This window comes from Neoarius graeffei, chromosome 11, assembly GCF_027579695.1.
Source record: "Neoarius graeffei isolate fNeoGra1 chromosome 11, fNeoGra1.pri, whole genome shotgun sequence".
Taxonomy (NCBI): Eukaryota; Metazoa; Chordata; class Actinopteri; order Siluriformes; family Ariidae; genus Neoarius; species Neoarius graeffei.
In genome coordinates, this window is record NC_083579.1 from 29,743,222 (window position 1) to 29,770,501 (window position 27,280).

The 27,280-nt window shown below is 40.5% G+C and overlaps 1 protein-coding gene across 1 annotated transcript in view; it reads right to left on the reverse strand.

The window, feature by feature from the left end:
* si:dkey-288a3.2 (protein phosphatase 1 regulatory subunit 37) overlaps window positions 1–27,280 on the reverse strand; it is a 77,033-nt gene that overhangs the window by 25,427 nt on the left and 24,326 nt on the right. Inside the window, exons 4-8 of the mRNA XM_060932784.1 lie at window positions 22,953–23,100; window positions 17,797–17,952; window positions 17,564–17,676; window positions 14,514–14,655; window positions 14,265–14,431 (exon numbers count right to left, since the gene is read on the reverse strand). Coding sequence (XP_060788767.1) covers window positions 14,265–14,431; window positions 14,514–14,655; window positions 17,564–17,676; window positions 17,797–17,952; window positions 22,953–23,100 — 726 coding nt within the window. The remainder of the gene's footprint in view (window positions 1–14,264; window positions 14,432–14,513; window positions 14,656–17,563; window positions 17,677–17,796; window positions 17,953–22,952; window positions 23,101–27,280) is intronic.

Sequence of the window (27,280 nt, forward strand, 5' to 3'; positions counted from 1 at the left end):
GAGGAGAAGGACGACCCAAGTTGTTATCAGCGCTCAGTTCAGAAGCCTGCATCTCTGATGGTATGGGGTTGCATTAGTGCGTGTGGCATGGGCAGCTTACACATCTGGAAAGACACCATCAATGCTGAAAGGTATATCCAGGTTCTAGAGCAACATATGCTCCCATCCAGACGACGTCTCTTTCAGGGAAGACCTTGCATTTTCCAACATGACAATGCCAAACCACATACTGCATCAATTACAGCATCATGGCTGCGTAGAAGAAGGGTCCAGGTACTGAACTGGCCAGCCTGCAGTCCAGATCTTTCACCCATAGAAAACATTTGGCGCATCATAAAACGGAAGATACGACAAAAAAGACCTAAGACAGTTGAGCAACTAGAATCCTACATTAGACAAGAATGGGTTAACATTCCTATCCCTAAACTTGAGCAACTTGTCTCCTCAGTCCCCAGACGTTTACAGACTGTTGTAAAGAGAAAAGGGGATGTCTCACAGTGGTAAGCATGGCCTTGTCCCAACTTTTTTGAGATGTGTTGTTGTCATGAAATTTAAAATCACCTAATTTTTCTCTTTAAATGATACATTTTCTCAGTTTAAACATTTGATATGTCATCTATGTTCTTATTCTGAATAAAATATGGAATTTTGAAACTTCCACATCATTGCATTCCGTTTTTATTTACAATTTGTACTTTGTGCCAACTTTTTTGGAATCGGGGTTGTACTTGGTAATTTATTTATTGAGGAAAATGATCCAATATTACATCTCTGTGAGTGGCAAAAGTATGTGAACCTTTGCTTTCAGTATCTGGTGTGACCCCCTTGTGCAGCAATAACTGCAACTAAACGTTTCCAGTAACTGTTGATCAGTCCTGCACACCGGCTTGGATGAATTTTAGCCTATTCCTCTGTACAGAACAGCTTCAACTCTGGGATGTTGGTAGGTTTCCTCACATGAACTGCTCGCTTCAGGTCCTTCCACAACATTTTGATTGGATTAAGGTCAGGACTTTGACTTGGCCATTCCAAAACATTAACTTTATTTTTCTTTAACCATTCTTTGGTAGAACAACTTGTGTGCTTAGGGTCATTGTCTTGCTGCATGATCCACCTTCTCTTGAGATTCAGTTCCTGGACAGATATCCTGACATTTTCCTTTAGAATTCACTGGTATAATTCAGAATTCATTGTTCCATCAATGATGGCAAGTCGTCCTGGCCCAGATGCAGCAAAACAGGCCCAAACCATAATACTACTGCCGCCATGTTTCACAGATGGGATAAGGTTCTTATTCTGGAATGCAGTGTTTTCCTTTCTCCAAACATAACGCTTCTCATTTAAACCAAACAGTTCTATTTTGGTCTCATCCATCCATAAAACATTTTTCCAATAGCCTTTTGGCTTGTCCACGTGATCTTTAGCAAACTGCAGACAAGCAGCAATGTTCTTTTTGGAGAGCAGTGGCTTTCTCCTTGCAACCCTGCCATGCACACCATTGTTGTTCTGTGTTCTCCCAATGGTGGACTCATGAACATTACCATTAGCCAATGTGAGAGAGGCCTTCAGTTGCTTAGAAGTTAACCTGGAGTCCTTTGTGACCTAGCTGACTATTACATGCCTTGCTCTTGGAGTGATCTTTGCTTGTCGACCACTCCTGGGGAGGGTAACAATGGTCTTGAATTTCCCCCATTTGTACACAATCTGTCTGACTGTGGATTGGTGGAGTCCAAACTCTTTAGAGATGGTTTTGTAACCTTTTCCAGCCTGATGAGCATCACCAAGGCGTTTTCTGAGGTCCTCAGAAATCTCCTTTGTTCGTGTTATGATACACTTCCACAAACATGTGTTGTGAAGATCAGACTTTGATAGATCCCTGTTCTTTAAATAAAACAGGGTGCCCACTCACACCTGATTGTCATCCCATTGATTGAAAACACCTGACTCTAATTTCACCTTCAAATTAACTGCTAGTCCTACAGGTTCACATACTTTTGCCACTCACAGATATGTACTATTGGATCATTTTCCTCAATAAATAAATGACCCAGTATAATATTTTTGTCTCATTTGTTTAACTGGGTTCTCTTTATCCACTTTTAGGACTTGTGTGAAAATCTGATGATGTTTTCGGTCATATTTATGCAGAAATATAGAAAATTCTAAAGGGTTCACAAACTTTCAAGCACCACTGTATACCGTATGTTTGTTACTACAGGAAATAATGAGTTTTGATAGGCTTTATGGGATATACAGTCATAGGTTTTGTGGGATAAACAGTCATAGGTTTTACAAAAACAGTCAGAGGTTTTATGGGATATTTCAGTAATGCACATGCTGATATTTTGATATGTACAAGCTGTGCTCCTGGAAAATCAATTGAAAAAAATAAGGAAAGTGTCCACTGAATTTACCTGCTTTCAGTTTGGATTGAAGTGTTTATTATTTTCCTGCCACCAGGAGGATATTGATGGTCCTGGGTTTGGATTTGTTGCAACTTGAAAGAGTTGTGTATTAGTGCTTTAGTCACAGCTTTAGTCAATGACTGAGGGATGTGTGTAACGAATTATCACACCACCGTTGATCTCAGAGCCGGGAGAAACAACTAAAGTACAAACTCCCACCCAAACTGCTCAACAAGATGAGATCCAAACTAAACAAGCTGTGAGGGTGTTAGCCAATTGAAGCAGGAAAAGTGATGTGAGAATTCTGCGAGGGCTGATTTTGATGAACACCTGAATGTTATTTTTCTATATCACACCTGTTTTCATGCCCCAGAACCTGCCAGGAAACGAGTCAGAGGAATTAGCACTATGCTATGATATGGAGCACGTTTTCAGCTCCGACATACGCACTAACTCAGAGCGTCATTTGCAATCATAGCATCATTAAAAAAACAGCAAAAACTGCGTTGCTGTGATTGCATTAGCTGTAATTTTATCTGCATTGAATGTAACTAATGTAATCAGTGCTAACGTTGCGGATATCTGCACTTCAGCTGTAAGTTTTTCATCATAACACTCTACGTGTGCTGTGTGTTTATGGCCGTTTGTGTGCATGCATAAGTGTATTTGTGTATATATATGTCAGTGCATAGGCCATATATGAGTCCATCCTTGCAGTTCCCTGTGTGTGCGTGAGTGTAAATAGTGTATTCTATAATTATTGGCACCTTACAAGGGAATCGAAGAAAATGATAATATAAAATAAATCAATCACAGTTTACAGGGAAACTAATTTCCTTTCCATTTTTCCAGAAGAACATCTTTAAATGACTGTATTTTATGTCAGAAATGTGATGTGGCAATATAATTTGTACCCATAAAGAATATTTAAATGAAATTGAAATGCAAACCGTGTATCACCATGGTGTCAAAACATAAAACAGACAGATAGTTGTTGATTTGCACAAGTCAGAATATAAAAATATATAATCTGGCCAAAATACCAGGTGAAAATATGCCAGTAGGAGGATGTATGAAGAGACCCAAACCATGGCTGCTTCTGCCAAGAGGTTACAAGTTGTAAGTAGATAGATCTTTCAGTAACACGATGCCAAATATGCATCCATATTGACACGGGTAATTACAAGATACAAAATAAAGCTATAAGCCAGGAGAAGGAGTGAGTAGGGTTCTTTGGAATGATATAAAGATGAATCCATTCATTTATTCATTCATTCATCCAGAACCTTCTTGCTGGTTCTGGTTTATTATTAATAATATTTGCAATAAATGTTCTTCTGCCCCACACTGAAGGCTGTTAATAGTAAACTTTGAGGGTTTATTGGTTTAAGACCTAGAGCATGAATACAGAATTAAATTCTAGTAACGTAGTCACAAGTAGTGAGATTTTTACAATGGCTTTAAACAAGAAAATATCCATATTACAAATAATGTTTTGCCATAGTGATACAAGTCTCTTGATTTGAGCTCTTTTGAACCAGTGTGGTCTGAATTAAAGACAGCGTCCACATGCACAAAACTTTAAGTGTATACAGTACTGTGCAAAATTCTTGGGCCCCCTATTTTTTTTCATACAAACTTTGTTACAGATTTTTATTTCATAATGTCTACATTATTGAGTCAGTAAAAAAAAAACATTTTAGAGTCCAAACGTTCGTTTTCCAGCACAAAATTAAATGTTACAAAAAAAAAAATGCTTGTACCTGAGCAGAAAATTCCATAAGAGAGCACTTTTCAGATGAAAAAGGAAAGCATAATGAAGGCTGCTGGGTTTTGGTGCAGAATGAAGAAGCGAGTGTGACAGTCAAAGTGTCCAGAAGAACTGTGGCTGGTTCTGTAAGATGCTCAGTAAAACCTACAGCTCATTTCCGCATAAAACTGCACTCATTGTACCTGAGATTGCTATTTTTTTTTAAAGCAAAGGGTCGTCTCACACCATATATTGACTTAGTTTCATTTATTATGGCTTACTGCTGTTTATAATAATTTTTCAATGTTGAAGCATTTCATTTCATTCTTTTTTAAGCCATTTTTGGTTGGCAGTATTGCTTTACATCTGCCTAAGACTATTGCACAGCACTGTAAAAGAGCTTGAAATGTTGCGCATGAGGGTGTATGTGGGTTCGGTTCACGATTCTTTACAAATGGCCTTAACATTATTTAATGTTCCAGGTAGAGGTGCTGTTTCTGGGGTGGCAATATTTTTGATATGAATGTTTTAAGTAGTGAAGAAGAAAAAAAAAACTTTTTGGCTCACGGTGCATTTTATGTGCATCATTTCCAAGAAAGAATAGAAGGGTGCCAGTAATTTTGGAGTTGACTGATTGGCCCAGGATGAATTTATCTGTCATCAGTTTCAGGGATGTCCTCTCTCTCTCTCTCTCTCTCTCTCTCTCTCTCTCTCTCTCTCTCTCTCTCTCTCTCTCTGTATGCTCACTCAGCTCCTTCCATCAGAGATTCAGACACCATGACCGTCCTGACACTCCCCCTCCCCCCCCCAGACGTCCCTGAACGTCTCCAAGCTCCAAACACACGTCTCCCGCAAAGCCCACTTCCTCTCCATGTGCACTTAATGCCGCTTCTCACGCTAACAACAGTAATTACATTACGTCTCTGCGAGCTTGAAACCCACACCAAGCTGTTACTGACCAGCTCTGTACTAATATTCAAGTAGCACACACACACACACACACACACTAAAACCTCACAGGACACAACCCCAGGCTGAGGACGCTCCTGATGAACATTGTTCACTCATGTCAACACAGTCCTCTGATAAGAAACACAAACAAGAAAACGAGAATAAACTACCTTGCTACAGCCACTGATAGCTTGTCCTTGGAATCCTGCATTTCATAAAACTCCCTCTATGAATATTTTAAACGGGTAAATAATTAATAATTCACGCCAACAAGGGGCCGACGATCAAATGAAGCCGAGCTTCGACACGCATGCCAAATCAGATGCTGTAAACAAAGACCCGAGGACCGACGTTTTCTCCCCGCCACCTTCCTCCCTTTTTAAACATGCGCATCCCAAATTGCGTCACACACACATGCACATAGACGCACGCACACTTTGTCTGATACATTTCATTTGAAAGATTTTTTTTTTCCACTTTTCGCAGGCCAGAGGGAATTCCACACGACTGAATCTCCAAAACACTCGATCTGATCGCCTGCTGATTTCTGATGATAAGATTTACTTAATACAAGTGTCACTCGTTCTGCTATGTTGTGCCTTGACCTAGACAAATCCCAGTAGTGCATACACACACACACACACACACACACACACACACACACACACACACACACACACACACACACACGGCCAGAGTAAAATACACCTGCTTAAAATGGCTTAAAGAAATAGCTTGGTGGAATTGACACAGTTTTCTCCTTAACCCCTACAATCAATCAGCCAAGACGTGTTTGTTGTCTGACATTTCTTTAGTTTTGCCCTGGAGCTGAGATGATAATATTTCTAACACGTAATGTAAGTCTATCTCACATAAAAACTTTTCTGTAAATACCCAGCGAACATTTTTCTGATGTAAACTATTTCTAATCTGGTAAAGAAAACTGTCCTGTTCCTGAAAACATTTAAAACTGAACCTTCTTCTAAAGTTATATGACAACGAACAAGGAACATTTGTCAAAAGTTGCTTCAGTAAATCATTATGCAGAGGCAGCCATCTTGTTGTTACAATGTATCTAGGACTTTTTTGTTTGTTTGTTTGTTTGTTTGTTTGTTTGTTTGTTTAGTTCTCATGATGTAAGTAGTTACATTACTACAAGAAAACACCAGGAAATGTTATGGCTATGTAATGACCACATAGTTTGGTTAGCTAATATTATATAGGTGGCCATCTTGGATGAATGAAACCACTATTTTCACTTACTGCAATTCAGTATTACATATATGACAATATTACACAGGCATGAGTGTTTTATTGGGAAATACGCCACTCATACGAGCTCCATCCAGGACATGAAGAACCAAAACCATGACATATTTAACAGTTATTCCACAAAATCGAGTTGTACATGAGCTGATAGCCGACAAGGCACGTAGCACCGAGTTGGCTATAAGTCACGTACGACGGGATTGAGTGGAATAACTGTTTTATTCTATCGGCATTCACTGGATTTTGAGAAACACAGCTTTTTTATTTTTTGCAAAGTCAATAAATAAAAACTTTATACAAAATGCCCGACAAAATAATTTCCGCTTAGAATGTAAACAATGCGTCGAAATGACAGTAGCAATTTGTGAAAAATGCTATAATAATAATAATTCTTGAAAAATAAAAAAGACACGTTATTACCATCAAATACTTTTATTCCATATTTTGTTGCTTTTTTGTATTTTTTAGGGTTTTGTTTTTGGGTAGTTTTTATTTCGTCCACAGTTGGTTCAGCAACACGTGCCACCAGTTTGTTTTTCTCTACTCATGGTATATGAGCTGATAGCCTAGTAGTAGAATAGCCAATCAGAGTGTGCGATTGCTCATATCCAGTGAATGTGGATAGAATAATTTTCAATATCTTCACTCGTGAGGAAATCGATGAATTGTTTTGGTAAATTTTGGGACTTATTGTTTGTGAATGTGTCTAGAAAGAAAGCACAACTTAATTCATCACACATTTGTGAAATTCCTCTCTGCATTTAACCCATCTGAAGCAGTGAACGCACACATGCACACATGTGAGCAATGAGCACACACACATACCCAGAGCAGTGGGCAGCCATGCTAACAGTGCCCAGGGAGCAGTTGAGAGTTAGGTGCCTCGCTCAAGGGCACCTTAGCCCATGGCCGTCCCATATTAACCTAACCGCATGTCTTTGGACTGTGGGGGAAACCAGAGCACCCGGAGGAAACCCACGCAGACACAGGGAGAACATGCAAACTCCGCACAGAAAGGCCCTCGCTAGCCGCTGGGCTCGAACCCAGAACCTTCTTGCTGTGAGGCGACCATGCTAACCACTTACACCACCGTGCCACCCGTCTATATAATAAAAAGAAAATCACATGATGGCTTGAAGGTATGACGTTTGCCTTCTCATGCTGAAAAACGCATATTTTTCATGCGAAATACATCACGGATCTGAGTGACATAATTCCCGATATATCACTCCGATGATGTCAGTCTCAGTGTTTTCCCGCTGACTAGACGTGTGTTGTCAAAAATTCTTTTGATTAATTTGCGTATTTTTTTGTGGATGTGTCCATATAATATGAAGAACATTATACGGTGGGGGCGGCACGGTGGTGTAGTGGTTAGCGCTGTCGCCTCACAGCAAGAAGGTCCTGGGTTCGAGTCCCGGGGCCGGCGAGGGCCTTTCTGTGTGGAGTTTGCATGTTCTCCCCGTGTCCGCGTGGGTTTCCTCCAGGTGCTCTGGTTTCCCCCACAGTCCAAAGACATGCAGGTTAGGTTAACTGGTGACTCTAAATTGAGCGTAGGTGTGAATGTGAGTGTGAATGGTTGTCTGTGTCTATGTGTCAGCCCTGTGATGACCTGGCGACTTGTCCAGGGTGTACCCCGCCTTTCGCCCGTAGTCAGCTGGGATAGGCTCCAGCTTGCCTGCGACCCTGTAGAACAGGATAAAGCGGCTAGAGATAATGAGATGAGATGAGATTATACGGTGGCACGAAAATATGTTCATCTTCTCGTGTTGAAAAATATATCACTCATTCGCTTTGCTCACTCATTATATTTACATTCACTACTCGAAGGTAAACTTCATATCTTTGTGCCACCGTGTAATATCCTCTCTCTGTATATAATAACAATATAGTTGAGAATATAGTGAATAAATATTTGAACAATATTAATACATAGCTAAAAATGTAAAAAGAAACAAGTACAAAGATTATATGAAGATTCGGGTGTGTACTTAGGTTACGTGTTTGGGTGAGATAGACTTCAATAGAAAAATCTTTTCTTTTTTCAGAAAACGGTTTACTTCTGTAAACTGTCATTTTAAAAATGATTATAATATTCAATGGCATTTAAATGCAGCACCTTTATAAATGACAGATGCTCCATCTTTGTGAAATATTATAAAGCGCAACTGATTGACAGGGAAGGAATTCACAAAAATACATCAGAAATCAAAAATAAAACCAGAGCGGAGGCTTTGGAGTGTGTTTTAAAGTGAGCGTTACTTTCCTTGGAGAATTTAATTAATGCTTTAATATGCAAATAAGTTAGAGAAGATAAAATCATGACAAACAGATGGCAACTGAGCTTAATTATTTTTTCCGTTAATCGAGCTGGGGCGTGCATTAAAGCCGCCACATCATGATTTTTTTTTTTTTTTAATGGGGAGGTGGGTGGGGGCTTTCACAGTTTGGTTGTACTGGCATATCTAGCTGGTCTGTGAGTATTGAAGCTGAAAATTTGGGCTTTAAACTTTGAAAGAGAGTGTCTCGATCTAAAACAGTTGATCACAAGGGGGAAAAACAAACTGCATTTATAAACAATACTCTTTAACCATTAAAATGCCATGCACTGACAAACTTCAGCATTACATTTATGGCAATATAATTATTTGCCCAGTTCTTTAACAACTATAAAATCTGGTATCACTTTATTTTAATGGTTCTTCTACAGATATCCCGGTGACAACATGGCAGCTGGATGAAACAACTTTTGTGAGTCTTCAAGCTTGCAGACTCTCTGGAGTTTCCTATAGTGGCCTTTCACATGACGTCATCGTAACTGCGGTTTTATGTGGCCATGTTGCCTGGCAAGCTTTGTGTTTGACAGTGACCAGCACAAATGTACGCAAGTGATTGTAAGCCAAATTCAGTAAACATCTCCAGATAAACTTGTTGGAGTTCCATCTAAAAGAACAATGCCAGAGACCTGTCGTGTTTTTAGATGTAATAACAGATGTGGAGATAAGCCTGGTTTAACTTTTCACTGCTTCCCGGCGAACCCAGAAAGACAAAAAAAAAAATGGTGAGCTGCAGTTAAACGGGATGCCAACATTCCCACATGTGTGTGGAGAACATTTTATATCAGGTTAGTGTGAAAGCTCTGTGCACCTGTTATTTCTCCTCACACTTTTTCTAGCTCAAGGCCATTCAGTTATAAACATCCCATAGATCTTTATCTAGCCTCAGTGTACTCAAGTAAACATTTAACAGTTCTGTAAGTTGGTGTAACATGGACAGAACTTTGGTCTTAGATAGTAAAGATTTAACAGGTTAAATGGTCACGATATATTTTATTAGACCTAATGTTTTGCTCGACTAGCAGCATGTTTGTTATGTACTGATAATGTAGACAAGGCTAAACACCATAAAATATGCTAGCTCTAGGTCCTGGCTTGTTTATTACTATTAGAAGTCCATGTTTGAGCTTACCTTTGTCATAATAAGGTATTTTTCTTGATCAGGAATTTCCCATAACATTCCGGCACAAAACCTGCCTCGAAATTTTGGTAGGCATCTCTACTTTTGTCTGCCTTTAGCATCTCTGGTGTATTTAGAAGTCTCATCTCATCTCATTATCTGTAGCCGCTTTATCCTGTTCTACAGGGTTGCAGGCAAGCTGGAGCCTATCCCAGCTGACTACAGGCGAAAGGCGGGGTACACCCTGGACAAGTCGCCAGGTCATCACAGGGCTGACACATAGACACAGACAACCATTCACACTCTCATTCACACCTACACTCAATTTAGAGTCACCAGTTAACCTAACCTGCATGTCTTTGGACTGTGGGGGAAACCGGAGCACCCGGAGGAAACCCACGTGGATGCGGGGAGAACATGCAAACTCCACACAGAAAGGCCCTCGCCGGCCACGGGGCTCGAACCCGGACCTTCTTGCTGTGAGGTGACAGCGCTAACCACTACACCACCGTGCCGCCGTATTTAGAAGTCCCAAATACTAAATAGTTCAGGATGTCATAGTGTCCCAAATCCGGTAGCTGTTTGCCAAACACTTTTCAAATGGAATAAATGCATTTGTGGGTAAAGTATTTGGATCTGCGATGCCTGCATGTTTCAGCTTTTGGATGTAACGTGATCTGCTAAAATAAAAGTTTACTAATTTCAGAGAGATTGTACTGACTGCAGTGATCTCGATTTTCATTATTGATTGTCGTGGCTGTTTCTTTGTTTGCCCGGTAATATGGCAGATGCGTCATAAACAAAAATCTGTGATGACAGTGAAAAGCCCTTATTGGCTGCCGTGTATGAATACATCACTGCTGCAAGTGGTGCGATTACAATAACGTGACAAAATGCAGAAAGTATAGAGTTGTTGGAAATGCATCAGCAAATGATAGAATATCACTTTATATTTTTGGTCCCCTTGTGGACATCCTGACTACAACACAGCAGCTACTTCCAGCTCGTCCTGTCACATTGACATTTCATGAAAAAATCTCCAGCACGGTCTGAACTGACTGACTTCAAATGGTGCTTGGCCTTGAATGAACATATTAAAGCCACGAGTAAAGTTTCTTGAGATCTATTTCATGGCCATGACATACTTGACTATTGTTTTAAAATGAGATAATCATTATAGATACAAAATCTTAAAGGCTTGAACATACAGTGGGGCAAAAAAGTATTTAGTCAGCCACCAATTGTGCAAGTTCTCCTACTTACAAAGATGAGAGAGGCCTGTAATTTTCATCATAGGTACACTTCAACTATGAGAGACAGAATGGGGGGAAAGAATCCAGGAAATCACATTGTAGGATTTTTAATGAATTAATTGGTAAATTCCTCGGTAAAATAAGTATTTGGTCACCAACAAACAAGCAAGATTTCTGGCTCTCACAGACCTGTAACTTCTTCTTTAAGAGGCTCCTCTGTCCTCCACTCGTTATCAGTATTAATGGCACCTGTTTGAACTTGTTATCAGTATAAAAGACACCTGTCCACAACCTCAAACAGTCACACTCCAAACTCCACTATGGCCAAGACCAAAGAGCTGTCAAAGGACACCAGAAACAAAATTATAGACCTGCACCAGGCTGAGAAGACTGAATCTGCAATAGGTAAGCAGCTTGGTGTAAAGAAATCAACTGTGGGAGCAATTATTAGAAAATGGAAGACATACAAGACCACTGATAATCTCCCTCGATCTGGGGCTCCATGCAAGATCTCACTCCGTGGGGTCAAAATGATCACAAGAACGGTGAGCAAAAATCCCAGAACCACATGGGGGGACCTAGTGAATGACCTGCAGAGAGCTGGGACCAAAGTAACAAAGGCTACCATCAGTAACACACTACGCCGCCAGGGACTCAAATCCTGCAGTGCCAGACGTGTCCCCCTGCTTAAGCCAGTACATGTCCAGGCCTGTCTGAAGTTTGCTAGAGAGCATTTGGATGATCCAGAAGAGGATTGGGAGAATGTCATATGGTCAGATGAAACCAAAATAGAACTTTTTGGTAAAAACTCAACTTGTCGTGTTTCGAGGAGAAAGAATGCTGAGTTGCATCCAAAGAACACCATACCTACTGTGAAGCATGGGGGTGGAAACATCATGCTTTGGGGCTGTTTTTCTGCAAAGGGACCAGGACGACTGATCCGTGTAAAGGAAAGAATGAATGGGGCCATGTATCGTGAGATTTTGAGTGAAAACCTCCTTCCATCAGCAAGGGCATTGAAGATGAAACGTGGCTGGGTCTTTCAACATGACAATGATCCCAAACACACCACCCAGGCAACGAAGGAGTGGCTTTGTAAGAAGCATTTCAAGGTCCTGGAGTGGCCTAGCCAGTCTCCAGATCTCAACCCCATAGAAAATCTTTGGAGGGAGTTGAAAGTCCGTGTTGCCCAGCGACAGCCCCAAAACATCACTGCTCTAGAGGAGATCTGTATGGACGAATGGGCCAAAATACCAGCAACAGTGTGTGAAAACCTTGTGAAGACTTACAGAAAACGTTTGACCTTTGTCATTGCCAACAAAGAGTAAATAACAAAGTATTGAGATGAACTTTTGTTATTGACCAAATACTTATTTTCCACCATAATTTGCAAATAAATTCTTTAAAAATCAGACAATGTGATTTTCTGGATTTTTTTTCTCATTTTGTCTCTCATAGTTGAGGTACTGTATACCTATGATGAAAATTACAGGCCTCTCTCATCTTTTTAAGTGGGAGAACTTGCACAATTGGTGACTGACTAAATACTTTTTTGCCCCACTGTATTTAATGTGAAGACGTCATGGGTTACATAAAGATGAGACAACAATGTCTTCGCATTAAGTATGTTAAGGTCTTTAAGTGATGTTACATCACAGTTTTGTCTTCACACAATCAACATCGTCTCGTTTTAAGTACTTCAACTCCACAAGCTTACATTCTCACAGCGATTTTGCGTTGGCCATCGCATGTGTAGGAGTGCTCCAGTACTGCAGGTGGTGCTATTACAATTTCATGACAATTTCTAAGACTCCAGAAAGGAGAGATGTTGCTGAAAAAAATGTTAGAAGTGACGTACTTAAACAAATAATAGAACACAAGGAAAAACAAGAGCTGCTTGTTTTGTTTGACTGTGAAATAAATCAAGAATTGAAGATGGTGAGTTTAGCATGCTCGTGAAAACTAGGCGATATTTGGAATGAACTGGCTTATGGGACACATCTAATTTATATCGACCAATCACAGGCTTAGTCATGTAGTGTGCTTGTCCGTGGAGTTTACCAAGCTGCCATGTGCCGGACAAGGCAAGCAAAGCCAACCAAATGGTATTCTTACATGAGGCCTTAGTCATGGACATGATTGACAGGATTACATGCAATGAAATGACTCATAAAGACATATTAGAGTCACTGGCACTGCAGTGTTTACCATTGGCTTGAGTCACCATTAGTGAATTCTCAAAGTGAACAGACTTTTTCTGACTTAATAACTAACAGGAGTCTATTGGTGCTTTTCCACTACCAACGCGGCTGAGTTGGGCTGAGCCATGCGGTGCTGAGTTGGACTGAGTCGAGCTGAGTGGGGCTGTTGGAGTTGCATTTCGACTACAACCGCGCTGAACCGTGCTGGCTGGAAGTGGGTGGACACATTGGGTGGAGTTAGCGAAAGTGGGTGGACGTCACATGATGTCATTCGGCGGCGCAAACAGTGACATCAGTGACCTTTTAAGCGATAGTCTCACGACCCGGATAGTAAACAATAAACATGGAGGACATGGAGTCGTTAGTGTTGCTGGTCTTGGTGCTGTGGCTTGTTGTCACCGACAACGCCAACAGATACTGGCAAGAGCGTATAGATGAGGCAAGGCGCATAATGTCGTAATTCTTCTTCTTCCGGGTTTACAGATCCCAGCGTGCTCGCGGGGCGTGTGTGGGCATGTGAGGACACTCCTCCTCACCAATCAGTGCACAGGGGAGTGTCTCCTCACGCCCCTAGCCCCACTCGGCTCGGTTGGGCTCACTTCAGCCCCACTCCAAAACCGTGCAAGTTTTGGGTGCTGAGTCAGGCTGAAGCGAGCTGAGTCGTGCTGCTCTGAGGTAGTCGAAACGCGAGCCGTGTTGGGTTGAAGTGAACTGAAGCGAGCTGAAGTGAGCTGAAAAAGGGTAGTGGAAAAGGGCCATATGTATTAAGTATGATGTTTCCGCATATTAAGTCACGGCCTGAAGTTACACAACTCATTGCCAAGACTTTAGTATCTTCTGATCACAACATAATATTTCACAACCATGAGATACTTCAGGGATTTGTGGATTAATTTGAGTCTCCAGTTTATTATCTTGTGGCCACACTTTATGCAATGTATGAGATATAACATAATGTGAAGTGTTCACATTCCCTAACCTTCTCCTCTTTGGGGTTTTGGTCCAGGTCTAAATGGACGAGAGTGTGGTTGAGCTTCAGGGCCAGAGTGAAAGCCATCAGGCCTCCAGTGAGGACGAAGTTCTGCCTCACATCCAGAGTTTGGAGGAACCGAGTCTCAGCCAGGAACTCGGCCAATGCCACAGCACCTGAAATGAGCACCAAACGCCAAACAGGAATTACTGGAGGTAAAAGCTGAAGTATTGACATGTGGAAGTGGCTGATCCATACCCTCACATGTTATTCCCACTGAGGCCAGGCTGAGTTGTGTAATCGAGCGATTACTGATGAGCGCCTCCTTCAGTGTGTGCATCCCTCTGTCCTTGACGTCGTTATCACTAAGGTCCAACGTTTCCAGTGTTCTCAACAAAGGCTAAGAGATGAATTAAAGCAATCGGGCAGGCAAAATTTAATTTACACCATTTTCCTTTAATTAACCCAAATACAGACTATTAGACAAAACATCGAAAGCTGGTTTGTTTATTTTTGCACCAGTGCTTTGAGGCTAATATACTAAACCATTAATCCTAAAATCATTTAATAATACCAATTGGTCATAATCAGTTTCATAACATAGCAAATGTTGCACGGAACCAAACTTCTTACTTTGCACAGGAATAACGAAAATGCAACACCAACCAAGCAGTTAGCACTAGAATCACTAAGCACATCACAATTATTTGAACATATTTGTTGTACAGCTAAAAACTCACCTTAGCATCGTGATTGTGCATGTTTTTATTTCTTTTTTAATGACACTAACATTAAGAGGACATCATACGGTAGCAATGATACACATTTTATTTACGTGACATTGCAGAGTGTGTAGTTTGTAACAGCTTGACATCCGCAGTCTGGTCCATGTTTAATTAAAACAGTCGTATAAAACATGGCCAATGTCATTAAGGACACTTACCCGATACATAAAGAGATTCTGCAAACGTCATCAGTGAACAACATGAGTTAATTAGCGTCTACTGACACAAGACAGGCTCTAGTCTGACCGACTAACCCATTTATCCCTTCTGCTCTTGCCTCTTTTTAAAGGAGCCCCGGAATAAAGAAAAAAACCCAGAGAGGTTAATAACAGCCCTTCCTGTGTCATATTCGACACGAGCAGCCATTGCACTAATTATATTCATTATGGTCGCATGGATGTCGACTTATCCTTCTTAATGACACAGCGCATGGAAAAGCTCACTAAACACATATCTATTATTTAATCAAACTGTTCTTATTTAGTGCAGGCAAAATGGAATGAGCCGGCTTTATTTTTGGCCTGGATGGATTCACGGCGAACGTGCCAGCGGCCGAGAGGAGACAAAAGCGGCCCTTTAATTTGTACCCTTTTGATTTGGATCGCCATTCAAATGACAAAAAGGTACAGTTTATTCTGACAATCAGAGCTACTAAAGGGGAATGGATATTATTAAGGATTACACATAAGCCATCCAGTGAGGAAAAGATAGACGCTTTCTTTTTGTTCCCCGTTCTTTTCTGCCGTTCTGTCAAACTCTTTCAGAGACAAAAGAATCCAGGAGCTGTCATGAAAACGTTTAAGAACTTTCTCGATTAAAAAAAAAAAAGATTTGTAAGGAACTTGAACCTATTAAGGTTGCTGACAATAATTGTGCAAATGACTAAACTAATTATGCGCAGACATGGCACAGCTTGAAGAACAATATTTATGGTCACAGCGTTGAAATAAATAGCAACCAAAGCAAATTATTGCTGGATCATCCATGTTATGGCATAAGAAGCATGACGAGTAGGCTGAATTTATTTAAATAAATAAATAGGAAAGTTTGATCAAAAAAATTTCTTTGTTTAATAACCAAAAATATGATAATTATGATCTCAAATATAATTCATGGGAATTATTTCCTAATTTAGTTTTGTAGTTTTTCAATTCCCAAATTCTATAGTTTACCATTTTCTCCAATTCCAATTTTCTATAATTTCCCAGTTTCTATAATTTACCAATTTCCTTATTTTCAGTTTCTATAGTTTTTCATTTCCCCAATTCCCAATTTCTATAATTTCCCAATCTGTATATTTTAACAATTTCCTTATTTCCAATTTCTATAGCTTACCATTTTCAACAATTTCCATTTTCTATAATTTCCCAATCTCTGTAGTTTTCCAATTTCCTACTTTCCAATTTCTATAATTTCCCACTTCTATAGTTTACCAATTTCCCAATTCATCTAATTTCTGGATTTCTATAATTTCCCAATTCCCAATCTATACTATGAAAGGAAGGCTGTCTGTCTCTCTGTCTGTTCACCTATGCAAGTCGACACGGCTGGACGTACATACTCCATACTTTGCATATGGATTGGTGACACCCCAGAGGAGCCCAAGACAACATTTTCGATTTTCCAAAACATGGGATTAGTGCTAATCCAGCACACTATTCATTTCCCATAGGCTACATGCTCATGCTAACACTGCATGCAGCCTCGGCAGGGAATCCCTCCCCGACTCGCCTGAGAGTTTCGATTGTACAGGACCTCGCAATCAGCGCTCCTCGCTGGAGACTTCCACTAGGGCCGAGTCTACCTCACTGAGGAGATGCGGGGAGCAATTTATATCATTTTAACAGAACACAGTGAAAACATATATATCACATGTCCACTCAACGCTCCACTGGGCCATTCAGAGGAAATCAGGTTCACAGGCAATAACTACTAGTTTCTATAATTTCTCCGATCTCTATAGTTAAAAAAAATCCTACATCCCCATTTCTAGTTTACCAGTCCCCCAATTCCCAGTTTCTATAATTTCCCAATATCTCTAGTTTAACAATTTCCTTACTTCTAATTTCTAGTAGTTTGCCATTTTCCCAATCCCTAGTTTCTATAGTTTACCATTTTTGCAATTCCTAATTCCTATAATTTTCCAATCTCTTTTAGTTTATCAATTTCCTTATTTACAATATAATTTCCCCTTTTCTGTACTTTACCTATTTCCTAATTTCTATAATTTCCTGACTTCTATAATTTCCCAATTTACAATTTCTATAATTTCCCAATGTCAGTAATTTATAAAGTGGTACATGTATGGTCCATGCCAATCTAACTAAAAGCACAGTTGTTGTTAATATTTTGTCGTGTTTAAAAGGACTGGGTTTTCCAGTGCTGCTTTAATTTCTTTTTTTAGTCTTTGCATTTGTCTGGAAAATTGGGGCATAATGTATTAACATATTACGCACTTCATCAGACTAATTGGCAAACGGTGCTGCATAAAAGCATTCTTAATGAACACGCACTGCAACTCACCAGAACACGTCCTAGATGAATCATTCCACGGTGAGTAATCTGGTTGTTATGCAGCACTAATGTTCTCAGACCAGACTTCTGAACTCTCAGACCATCACAGAGCTCCTCAAGACCTGCAGCATGAGAAAGGAAAGTGTTTGGGAACTCAGTGTAGCATAGCTGTGTTATGAAAGCATAAAAATCTGAAGTAAGTATTCATGTAGGTCAAGGTTGGGACAAAGAAATGGGCATACCTGAGTCAGATATGGCATTATTGCTAAGGTCAAGGGTTCGGAGGGTGCTGTTGTATTTGAGAAGCTCTCCTAACTGCATGGAGTCATGGAAACTGTTGAGCTCATTGTCACACAGGTAGAGTTCCTGCAGAGCGATGTTCTTCTTTAGAGAGCAAACTCCAAAGAACAAGGGGAAATAATCTTAACATGTGTAGCTGCTAGGATATATTATTGTCAAATCATGATGTGCAAATGGAGGACTTTTAAGTATTAGGATGCAAGTAAGAGGGAAAAAATACAGCCCCTGAAAAAAAAATAGACGGACCTTCAGAATAAAACTCACAAATTTTCTAGTCTTTACTATTTACATCACTGCAGTCATCATCGTAATCAACATCATTTTGTGTCCTTTCAGAACAGGGACCCCTTTCATGGGCTTTTTGTCCGTGGCCTCACACAGTCCTGCTGTCCGGATCAATGCGGCAGATCCGATCAGACCCTTTTGGTCGCATGCCGAATGCCAACATGGCCATCACACACAGCAGGAAGTGAATAGTGGGATCGTTGGATTGATCGGACAGACTCCTCTGTGCGAGCTAGCAAGTCCCTTAATCAGGGACGCGCCCGATCGATGGTGATGATCAGCAGCTGGGCATTCTAGTGAGAAACACGAGGGGTGCTGGCGCGGCACCAAAATATCAAATAGATCCAAGCTTTGCTTAGAGAAACAGAGCAGGATGTGCTGCTCGAGTCCTCCCACTCATTTAAGGTCCTCTCACACTGCTCTCGCTAATGGACCATGTCCAGAGCAGCTCTCGCTCTTCTCCGCTGAGACATTACTGCAATCAAACAGATGCAACTCAGCTCGATGTGGACATTAAGCCAAAGGGACAAGGGCTTGACAAGTGTACATGCAACAAAAGCTAAAGAAAGAGTGATAACTATGGGAGTGAGAAGTGAATAATAGCAAACAGACGTCTTCAAATTCTAATCATCTTCTTAAACCTTTACACCCAGCTGAACTTCTAGTCCAATACACTGTCTTCAAAACATTCTCAGGTCTCTGAACGTTCAATTTTAACACCTAAACCTTGGCCAACCAGGTCCTCTCATACTAGTCCACTTTTTATCATCCATCCATCATCTGTAACAACTTATCCTGTGCAGGGTCACGGACAAGCTGGAGCCTATCCCAGCTGAGTATGGGAGAGCGGCAGGGTACACCCTGGACAAGTTGCCAGGTCATCGCAGGGCTGACGCATAGAGACAAACAACCATTCACACTCACATTCACACCTACGGTCAATTTAGAGCCAAAAATTATAACCTAACCTGCATGTCTTTGGACTGTGGGGGAAACCGGAGCACCCGGAGGAAACCCACACAGACACGGGGAGAACATGCAAACTCCGCACAGAAAGGCCGTTATCGGCTGCTGGGCTTGAACCCAGAACCTTCTTGCTGTGAGGTGATAGTGCTAACCGCTACACCACTGTGCCATGCCCACTTTTTACCCAGTTACATAAACTTCCTTGCTTACAAAGGAGCGTAACTGACATGACTGAACATCAGCAACAGCTACCGTTTAATAAACCTTTCATCACTTGTTCATAGCTATAAATAAGACACTTTAAAGTGGTTAGCTTTAGTTCTCTTTCCCTGGATGGATACTTGAGCCACAGATTTCAAATATAAGTGTAAATAAGTAATCATGAGTAAGGAATAAATTACTTCAGGATGTACTGTTAGGGAAAATAATCAACAACGAATTAAAGGTTGGTGTAATATAACCTGAGGTAAAACGACATTCCTGTTACCACACTGAAATTTACTGATTATTTTTCCAATTTCAGCACATCCCAACACGGCGCTTTATTCCTTTTATACTGCAACAATTTGCCAAAAATGGTAGTTTATTATAAGAATGGCACGTCGTACTTTTTTATCCATTTATACTTACATTTAATGTCTGTAAAACAAGTCAGTTCCTGTTTCTGCTCACATTGTAGCAGCTATAAGCAGTCATTCCATCACCAGCCTCTCTTTTTTTCAATCGGTTGATGTTATAAAGATAAAAATGGAGCTTGTTGTGTGACCAAAAAACAGGGAAAGTGCAAAAAAAAAATCTATAAAATATATATAGTGGGTCATGGTGATGTGTGAGAACTGAACAGTGTATAGAGTAAATAAAGGAGCAATTTCTTACACAGTGAGAGTTTTGGTTAACTCGTCGCACATAACAGTTGCAGCGAAGTATTACATTCTTAAAGGAGCTGATATTACTGCTATAGTGGGCGCTCACAGTGAGCTGGCCGCAGAGGCTCATACATGGATCAGTGCAGCAGCGTGTAAACTGACAGGAAGAAGATTAGGACATCTAATCCTGGCCGAGTCTGACTGTTAGGGTCACAGGGCCAAAATCTGCCACTCCTCTCGCTGTTCTTCTTCATCTGTTCATGCTGGCCAGGGCCTCATACATACAATGCTTACACACACACACACACACACACACACACACACACACACACACACACCACCTTATTCCAGGCCTATTACCTAGCCAGCAGGGGCAGGAATACACACAATAGAGATTCAGAGCCTATTATTTGAACAGTAACACTTTAACAGTTATGACTCAATTTAGTGCAGTACAACATTATAAATAATTCATAATATTGTATGTAATACATGCAGTATATAAAGGCTAACATATTTATGCATAACTGCTCATGAATAATTATATCTGTACTTCGCAAAGCATGCGGCGATGATACGTGTATATGACATCATTAACGTCAGGCTGCACACGTCCTGTATGCAATGACAGTATGAAACACCAGGGGGCGTGCTGTTATTTAACAATTATTCACCGAAGACTTCGTCTCGGTTATTATTCACCGATATTCACTGAGCCTGAGGTGGATAATTGTATAAATACACAGGTGATTATTTCAAAAAATCATATTTAATAAATCATTTATTTCAAACTTCAAAAGCAGCATGCAAATGTTATAGAAGAAGAAGCCTTTATTTGTCACATGCACACTTCAAGCACATTGAAATTCATCCTCTGCATTTAACCCATCTGAAGCAGTGAACGCACGCACACACCCAGAGCAGTGGGCAGCCACACCAGAGCGCCCGGGGAGCAGTCAGGGGTTAGGTACCTTGCTCAAGGGCACCTCAGCCCAAGGCTGCCCCACATCAACCTAACTGCATGTCTTTGGGGGAAACCAGAGCACCCGGAGGAAACCCACGCAGACACGAGGAGAACATGCAAACTCCCCAAAGAAAGGCCCTCGCCGGCCGCTGGGTTCGAACCCGGAACCTTCTTGCTGTGAGGTGATAGTGCTAACCACTACACCACCGTGCCACGCCCACTTTTTACCCAGTTACATAAACGTCCTTGCTTACAAAGGAGCGTAACTGACATGACTGAACATCAGCAACAGCTATGAGGTGTTGAACATCAGCAACAGCTGTGAGGCGACCGTGCTAACCACTACACCACCGTGCCGCCCAATGGTATAACGGTGCAGCGCAGACTTGTCACTTATCTACACCGACTCAGATAAAATACTTTTTTGAAATAGATAAAATAAATCACAATTCCACCTTACCTTTGAATAGTTTTAGACCAAACTTCATAGCATCTTTAGTGCTTTTAGGAACAGCATTTTCTTTCATCATTTATAAATCTTCCTCACTTACTGTGACGAAGCGATTGGCCGCCATTTTGCCGAGTCACTTGAGGTGATTATTGAGAAATGGTCCGAATCTCTCAACCAATCAATGCGCACAATTTCCTATAATCACCTCTGTATTTATACGAAAGGAAAATGATCAACGATAATGCAGTGTCATACATCCAAAAGCAAAGTGGTTTGAAAATATTCCCTGTGTCCAAAATCACTCACTCGTTCACTACTCCCTACTCACTATATAGGGAATTACTAGATAGAGGACTATGTAGTGAGCTGATGAAAAAAAACACTTTTGGACACTACTCCATCGTGCTTTTATTTACGTTATTACTGTCACACAATTAAAACGTGCCAGATCGCTAGCAGTGCTTTCTGCCAAAATGGCGTAACGTTTACTACATTAAAAACAGTTCAACAAAATTTAAAAATGCTCAGCGTATCATCAAAAATCAAACAGAAAGTTACTTACATTTATACATAATATTCTCTCATTGCTGCACTGGTTGCTCCTCTCTGTCATGTGCCTTTTCTTTTTTTTTTCAACATGACCGCAATGCATGATGAGATATATTGCTTGGTTAGTGCCCATCAGTTGTACACTACTTTTCATGATGCATTGTGGGATACTTTGAGTGCACTATATAGGGTGTAATAATTCTCACTATACATTCGGACAGCGCGGGCAGCACGGTGGTGTAGTGGTTAGCGCTGTTGCCTCACAGCAAGAAGGTCCGGGTTCGAGCCCCGTGACCGGCGAGGGCCTTTCTGTGTGGAGTTTGCATGTTCTCCCCGTGTCTGCGTGGGTTTCCTCTGGGTGCTCCGGTTTCCCCCACAGTCCAAAGACATGCAGGTTAGGTTAACTGGTGACTCTAAATTGAGCGTAGGTGTGAATGTGAGTGTGAATGGTTGTCTGTGTCTATGTGTCAGCTCTGTGATGACCTGGCGACTTGTCCAGGGTGTACCCCGCCTTTCGCCCGTAGTCAGCTGGGATAGGCTCCAGCTTGCCTGCGACCCTGTAGAACAGGATAAAGCGGCTAGAGATGATGAGATGAGACATTCGGACAGCACTACAAAATGGCAACCTCACTATATAGTCCAGTGAGTAGGGAGTGATTTCAGACACAGGGGTTGTTTACTGTCAGCGTTTGCTGTCCCTTAATCATCGATATGGTAAAGAAGGTATTTACATTCAAGCAGTTATGGAAGGAGTCTCTAGTGTCAGCGCTGTGGTTTTTTTTCAGATTTTTTTTAATGAACCTCAAAAGAGAACAAACAGAGGCTGCTGAGGGAACTCAACTATTTATAGTTGCTAGAACATAAGTGATAACAGGAAGTAGCTGGACGTTCCACAACAAAACCTACATTTTAATGCAATTCCTAAGCACAGTTTGTTAGCTGTGTTATTGTGCATATTCTCACAAGGTGTGTGTGTGTGTGTGTGTGTGTGTGTGTGTGTGTATAGGACAAGCATACCGAGTGTGAAGAGCGGCTTTCCACTCAGTCTAGTGTTTTCAAGGTGCAGTACTGTCAGTCTGCTGCTAAGGAGGGCTCTTGACAGGGCCTGTGCAGGATAATCCTCTATGGGGATGTTACAGGCATCCAACCTCCACAAGCATCCACTCTAAAGAGGTAGAAACAGTGAAAGAGAAAAAAGGTTTCATTCTGTCCTCACTATGGCCTGGCCTATCCATCTTCTCCCTTTTCATCCCAGCACAACCTGTCTAAAAGAGCCGGAACGTCAAAAACCAGAAAAACAACCCGTGGCAGGGGGACGCCGGAGATCTAGCGGCCATCGTTAGGCTCCATCCCTTAGTCCACAGCTTCAAAAGTGTCCAGATATTTTTTTTTCCATCCCTTTCTTTTGTTGTTGATGGAAACATGATTGATCTTCTATAATACTGCCTAAGAGCATACCTTTGGTTTGACCGTCGAAGTCCGCAGAACCACAAGGGCGTAGTTCATCTGTCTTTCATCTAGAGATGCCACTAATTGAACATAATATCACAGTGAACTAAAGTGAAGTGTAATGATAGCCATTAAAATCAAAGTGTGAATACAGCAATATCCTGCGGTGTGAATATTTTCGTCCCTGATGCATGATAATTCATTACTTCTACTGCACTTTGAATATAAATCGGATCAGAGGATCTAGTGTGAGGGTGCAGAAAAGGCATTGAAAAGTGGCTCTGTGCCTTCTGACTTATAAATCAATGCAAAGACAAAATTACATGTCTTATTTTTCATTAAAACTGTGTTAAATATTTATTAAAAAATACTAGATTAAGCAGAGCAGGTCTGCAATGTTACATGAGAGAAAAAAGGCCAAGGCATTGTGGGAAATCAGTCATTCACAGTATTACTGTTCCCAAACTGGAGCTAATGCTCTTAAATTAGCCATGAACATCATGTTCTTCAATTAAAAATCAAAATATATGATAAAGTAATAAAATTAAAACATCTCTAAACCTTTACCCAAACCAGAAATACCAGGATTAATTAATACATATGAATATGCAATTCCTCCTGCCATGCTATTGAGCCTAATATTGCTAACTCGTTAGCTAAAATGCCAAGCGAGTAAATTAGCTTGCGTTTGTGACAGGTTGACATCAGCCATTTATATCATATTAGCTAAACAAAACAAAAATTAGCATAAGACCTCAGATTTTATTCAGTGCAAACTGTTAGTTAACACACAGGTTGACTTGGCTAGCTTGAAGTGGCTAACCTTTCCGGGTTTCTTTTGTTTAAAGCATGTTTGAAATTAAAATTTGTGAATTTAATGCTGTGTTTACCCTTAAATAAATCTAAATAATCTATAAAATTAGCTGTCCGAGTGGAGTGAACCATTTACAGATCATAATTTTGAGCTCAGCGCTACTACAAAAAGCATGTCAAAAACACAACTGCAAAAAAACATGTTCCTGATCATTATTTCTTGAAAAGGATCCATATCATTAGATATGTTTCACTGATGTTATGCAAATGAACCAAACTAATACATGTTTGCTGAGCTACATAGCTAACTAGCTTAGCTTTCTGTATGATCTCCCATCATCATTCTAACATTATGTAAACATGGCGTATATTGATGTGTTAAAAATGCCTGATTTGTAATTTTGTGCACTTAAAAATTGTCACTGGAAAGTGTTTGACCTAAAGTGAGTTCCAAAATTATTGGTATCCTTGGTAAATGTGGGTATAAGAAGACACTTTATGGGGGCAAAAGGCTTTCTGGTTAATACGCTTAAACGCTTAAACGTTAAAGCATCCTTGCATCTAATTCTTTGTCACAATGTTGAACTTATTTTGTGTTCCTTGTATTCAGTGTGGTGGCATAGTAGTGTAGTGGTTAGTGCTGTCGCCTCACAGCAAGAAGGTCCTGGGTTTGAGCTCAGCGGCCGACAGGGGCCTTTCTATGTGGAGTTTGTATGTTTTCCTCATGTCTACATGGGTTTCCTCCGGGTGCTCCGGTTTCCCCCACAGTCCAAAGACATGCAGGTTAGGCTAATTGGTGGCTCTAAATTGACCGTAGGTGTGAATGTGAGTGTGAATGGTTGTTTGTGTCAGCCCTGAGATGATCTAGCGACTTGTCCAGGGTGTACCCCGCCTTTCGCCCGTAGTCAGCTGGGATAGGCTCCAGCTTGCCTGTGACCCTGCACAGGATAAGCAGCTGGATGGATAATGAATGGGTTTAGTGCTTTGTGCACTTTGCCGAAATAACAGCACTGACATTTCTCCTACAATGCTTGAAGAAATTGGAGAAATCTGAATTACAGAATCTCTCTTATCATATGTTAATAATAATTATATATTACATAGACACGAGTGTTTTACTGGGAAATACGCCACTTATATTTTTCATATTAGCTCCATCCGGGACATGAAGAACCAAAACCGTGACATAAATCTCTATATGTCACTCATGTGGAAATTGATTAATTGTTTTGATAAATTTGGGTACTTTTTGTTTGTGAATGTGTCTATATAATAAAAAGAAAATCACACATTGGCTTGAAGATATGAAGTTTTTCTTCTCATGTTGAACAACTCACATTTTTCATACAAAATACATTGTGGATCTGGGTCACATATTTAAATAATATTAGCTGGCTTTTTTCGTGGTATATCAGATATATTCCTTTCAGCTAGCGTGATATGGAACAAGTCGAAGACGAGTTCAACATCATGCTAGCTGAATGGAATGTGTCTGATATACCATGAAAAAAAAACCAGCCAACATTATGATTATTATACATCCACATTCAAAATTCTTTCAATATCTTCCATATTTAACGAAGCAAATCTGGAGGCCATATTTGTTTACAAATTGTCACACTCGCTTGCTAGCATGGAAGTTTTACGTGTAATACATATCTAATGGCATTTTCAAATCACTGACAGTTTACTACGGGCGCTGCCGGCGAACAAAGAAATGCTTGTGTGCATGCACAGCAGAAAACTTTCTCATTGAATATTTGCATCAGCTCTGATGTATGATGTCATGTTGTCTTGACAACCATGCAATATAGTAAACCATATTGACCACTTATTCTCCATTGGGTAGAGTGACTAATACACATAGGATAAGCGATATGCTAACAATATTGCATGCTATCAAACCAAATAAATGAAATGCGCTACAAGGGAATAGAGCACGTTTTTATTCCATAGAAAAAGTGGCCTGTATATATAATAATTCCCAATATTTCACTCTGATGATGTAACTCCCAGTGTTTTCCCACTGACTATACAGTATGTGCGTTGTCAAAATGGCAAACTGGTTCAAAATTAAAATTCTTTTGATTAACTTGCATATTTTTTGTGGATGTGTCCATATAATATAAAGAACATTACTTGGTGGCACGAAGATATAAAATTTATCTTCTCATGTTGAAAAATATTTTCACTTCTTTACTTCACTCACTCAAAGATAAACTTCAAATCTTCCTGCAACCATATAATATCATATATGTATATGACACTAATAGGACATAGGAATTTGCATCATTAACCAATACTAACCAACAGGGAATACAAAATTGTGGATATACTCTTTTTAATAGTTTTAGCCATTTTAGCAGAACCAACTACAAATTCCATCCATCCATCCATCCATCCATCTTCTACCGCTTATCCAGATCCGGGTCGCAGGGGTAGCAGCCTAAGCAGAGCAGCCCAGACTTCCCTCTCCCCGGCCACCTCCACCAGCTCTTCCGGGGGAATACCGAGGTGTTCCCAGGCCAGCCAAGAGCTGTAATCTCTGCCCCGGGGTCTCCTCCCGGTGGGGCATGCCCAGAAGACCTCCCTTGGGAGGCGTCCAGGAGGCATCTTAACAAGGTGCCCGAACCACCTCAACTGACTCCTTTCGATGTGGATAACTACAAATTATTCGATTAAAAACATTGCAGTACTGGTGAGTTAGTAAGCTTGCTAGTAATATATAACATTTAGTCTGTACAAAGGACTTCATTTTTGATCCACATTGAAACAGCTGGATTTCATTTACAAAGCTGGCAAACAAGAAATAATCCTCTAGTTTCGCAAATTGAACTAGCTATAGGTTATAGTCAGGCAGTATTTGTTTATATTTGGAGGCTACTTTGCAAAATTTGCCAAGTCTTGTTTTTGGTAATAATATACAGTGGCATGCAAAAGTTTGGGCACCCTTGCTGAAAATGTCTGTTACTGTGAATAGTTAAGTGAGCAGAAGATGAAATGATCACCAAAAAGAATAAAGCTAAAGACGAGACATTTCTTTAATAATTTTCCACAATATTAAATTTTTATTTCCATGATTT